Source organism: Panthera leo, chromosome C2 (assembly GCF_018350215.1).
Source record: "Panthera leo isolate Ple1 chromosome C2, P.leo_Ple1_pat1.1, whole genome shotgun sequence".
Classification (NCBI taxonomy): Eukaryota; Metazoa; Chordata; class Mammalia; order Carnivora; family Felidae; genus Panthera; species Panthera leo.
This window is the reverse complement of record NC_056687.1, coordinates 14,026,534-14,030,356: the sequence shown is the minus strand read 5'-3', so window position 1 is coordinate 14,030,356 and position 3,823 is coordinate 14,026,534. Positions and strand designations below refer to the sequence as shown.

At 42.9% G+C, this 3,823-nt stretch overlaps 1 protein-coding gene across 1 annotated transcript; it reads right to left on the bottom strand.

Annotated features, from left to right (window-relative positions):
- Positions 1–1,266: 1,266 nt before the first annotated feature.
- On the bottom strand, positions 1,267–1,458 carry LOC122229706 (keratin-associated protein 8-1). The gene has a single exon (XM_042955105.1). The coding sequence runs from the start codon at positions 1,456–1,458 to the stop codon at positions 1,267–1,269; it is 192 nt and encodes a 63-aa protein (XP_042811039.1).
- Positions 1,459–3,823: the final 2,365 nt, after the last annotated feature.

Here is a 3,823-nt window from a genome sequence, read left to right as displayed (position 1 = left end):
ATGGGCAATATGTGCAGATACTCAAGAAAAGAGCAGGGTTAAGCAAAGCCTGCTGTCACCAAGAATATTTGTACTATACATAAAATGCTTTCAACAGGAGGATTGAGACCTTTTTGACTTGGCTTATAAAAGAAATAATGCTCTTTTCTCTAAAGGAACACAAAAGAAGGCTGATATATCTTCAGAAACAGTTCTTTAGAGTTACTTTTTCCCCCATGTTTATGAAGTCACTCATATCTTTAAAGAGTAAAACTCACTACCTGCTATTGACTGTACAAAGATTAAGAAGCTTTCCATCACTGTTTCTAACCTGGAGTTTCCAAGCTGTAAAATAAACACCATAGATATTTTGCTAGGAGAGAACTATTCCTTCCCCTAAAAGACTCTCAGACTCCTAAAATAAACCTATAGCTATTCTATTACATGAGGCCTCAGAATCTTTTAATAGGTATTTTATGCTACATTTTTTTTTTTTTTTTGTCCCTGGGAGAGGGGACAGAGTGGGTTTCATTTGCACTCATATGGACATAAGTGGAAAATCCCTCCACCCACCCCTCCACCCTCCCCCCCTCCCCACCTCCCACCACCCTACCACCCTACCACCCCACCACCCCATGCCCCCACCACCACCATGTTGGGTTTCCTTGAGGAGGGGCAGGAGTTGGGAGATGACAGACCCCAAGCACTGAATGGTACATTGTTGGCTCAGAGATCGCAGGTGGATGTCAGAGTTAAGGGAAGGTTAAGACAAGCTTTTTTCTTTTCCTCACAAGCAGCCCCTTCGGACTGTTTATCACACCCAGATCAAGGACTATTCGCTTTCTCACTGCTTCTAAAGCCCACGGGAGAAAGATAAATCCACTTCCCTCCCCCAGTCGGTGTAACAGAAAACGTGCACACACCAAGAAAGGAAACTGGGCTCAGGTGTGAGTAGTATGCTGGTTGAGACAAGTTTATTGAGAATTCCACACCCACACCCACAACTTTATCAAGAGTTGTGAGCGTGGTGAAAAATTCAGAAGAAATACATGTTTGGGTATCAAGTTTCTGAAAATGTCTCAAAGAACATCATGCAGGGAAGGCAGCTGGAGGCGTCATCGGCTCGTTCCTGTTCTTCCCTCTGGACTCCAGGGCTAGGCCCGAGAAGCAGCGCCTGGGAGGTTGAGCGGCAAATGAGGACTAAAGACGGAGGTAGGGGGAGGGACGTGGAGGGGTGCCTCTCAGCCTCGGGAGAGAAGATTCAGCGCCTCGGCAAATTTCAGCAAATCAGTAGAGATCAAATGGCCAGTATCTTCTGAAGCCGAAGGCCCCACAGCCGTTGTAGCCATAACCGAAGCCGTAGCCCACGGGGGAGTAGGTGCTGCCGTAGCCACAGCCCACGCTGTACCCCAGGGGGTAGCCGCAGCTGCCCCAGTAGCACCCTGGGAAGACGGCCCCGGAGAAGGTGTTGCAGTGCATGGTGTCCGCAGCGGAGGGCTCAGGTAGCAGGGGAATGTGTTTCCTCTGTGTGATGGATTCCCCAGGCTCCGAACCTTCTTTATATACCCCGGCGGTGGGGCGTGGTGAAAAACACCAGGCCCTCATTTTCATTCTTGACGACACCACAAAAAGCTCATTAATGTGATTTGCCCTTGCGTTAGATGTCTTTACGGCTGCTTAAGAAAGCTGTGATGTCATCCGATGCAGGCATCGGATCCCTTCAAACAAAGTGTGTCCGTCCACTAAAAAAAGCATTGCAGTGACTTCAAAGAACTGAGTCCCACAGACCCGAGATCTAATTCTCTGCAAGCAGTCTTTATACAACCCAGAAAGGTTCTGAGCTTGTTAATTCTTATTCTTGCTCTCTCAGTGTCCACAGGACACAGTTGGAATTCAATAAATCTGTGTCAAACGAATTAACAAACGAAATAATAAGTAGTGAATCCAACTAACACTTGACGTATTTCTTAGTGTTCACTTGATTAAAGAATTCTCTTTTTGGTAATGTGCAAGACAAATGCTACAGAACTCGCAGGAAAGTCTCCTTTTTATTTTTTTTCTCTGTCTATAGCTACTCTGGTTTAAGAACCGGTTAAAAAATTAATCATAATTATAACTCCCACCTGAACTATATCTAACATCACATTTTTGAGACCACTGCCTGAACTAATAACCTTATAATTGTAAAAAAAAACAAAACAAAAAAAAGGAGTTTGTGGATTAACTCTCAAAATGAACTGTCAAATAATTATGATTTGTTGATCTTATTTTTAAAATAATATTGAGGGGGGGGGCGCCTGGGTGGCTCAGTCGGTTAAGCGTCCGACTTCAGCCAGGTCACGATCTCGTGGTCCATGAGTTCGAGCCCCGCGTCAGGCTCTGGGCTGATGGCTCGGAGCCTGGAGCCTGTTTCCGATTCTGTGTCTACCTCTCTCTCTCTGCCCCTCCCCCGTTCATGCTCTGTCTCTCTCTGTCCCAAAAATAAAATAAAAAACGTTGAAAAAAAAATTAAAATAATATTGAGGGGAGCCTGGGTGGCTCAGTTAGTTAAGCATCTGACTCTTGAGCTCAGCTCGGGTCATGACCTCATGATTTGTGAGCTGGAGTTTGCTCCGGGTTCTGTGCTGGCAAGGGGATGCTTGCTTGGAATTCTTTCTCCCTCTCTCTTCTCCCCTACCCTACTCATGCTCTCTCTCTCAAAATAAAAATTAAAGAAAACCTTATTTTAAAAAAAAAAGCATTTCAAATAAATATTGAAAATAGTAACAAAATAAAAACAGAAAAATGAATGGCAAATTTTATCCTGAAATGTGTTTTGTTGTTGTTGTTGTTGTTGTTGTTTTTCACTGGATCTAATAAAAGCAGATTATCTGACAAATGTGATGAAATTGTGAAGGGCCAGGTAACATATGAGGTCAACATTTCACTTCTCACTTCTCAGGAGCGGGAAGGGAAGCACTCCTCTTTAAGTAGAAATTTAGTTTTCAAATATGAATGAAAGAAGGGACAAGATGGATCAAAAGTAACTTGAGTCACACAAGACCTAATAACCTATTCTAGATACTTGCACTGAGATTGCCCAGAATGGCACTTAGTAGAAAACATACAGAAAATACAGCAGGACACGTGGCACAGAAATAGAAAGGCACAGAGCTATCACGAGTTGTCCTCACAAGGCCATGGAAAGAATACGTCTTACATACTGCCCCCAAAATTTTACTTTAGATCCTAGAGATAACTTTCCTCCCCGTCACCAGCAACTAAGGTCTAAATTTCTGGGAGTACATAGAGGTCACAAGTTGAATCCAAAGGCAAGGTGAAACACCTGGAAAAACACAAAACTCTGCCAGCCTTCTAACCACTGACTGATTAACTACAGAAGATGCCGTTTTGAAAATTCACAGAGTTGTGCCGCCATCTTTGTTCATGAAAGCTCCATGGCCACTTAGGATGACTCAGATCTTAAAATCCAAACACTTCATGTGACTTAGGCCTAAATAAGTTCAGGGAATTAAAATTAGCTTTGCTCCCAAAATATAAAGGTATTCAACAGTAGAGCCTTCCCTAAAAATCATAGAATGATTTACACTATATTTCTTCTGCCATCACATTGCTCTGCTCTTTAAAGAAAAACTGATAACCTTTAAAAAAAAGAAAAATGAAACAAAATATAGCATTGTACACTGGAAAGGAAAAAAGATTTGAATTAATGCCAAAGTTCAATTATGACTCTCTGTTTAAATGAGTTCCTCCCTCACCACCTACCCATTCTGAGATGCTAGCTGTGCCCTCCAGGGCACAATACCCAGCTCTGTATCTGAGTAGTAATGGTGAATAAAAATTA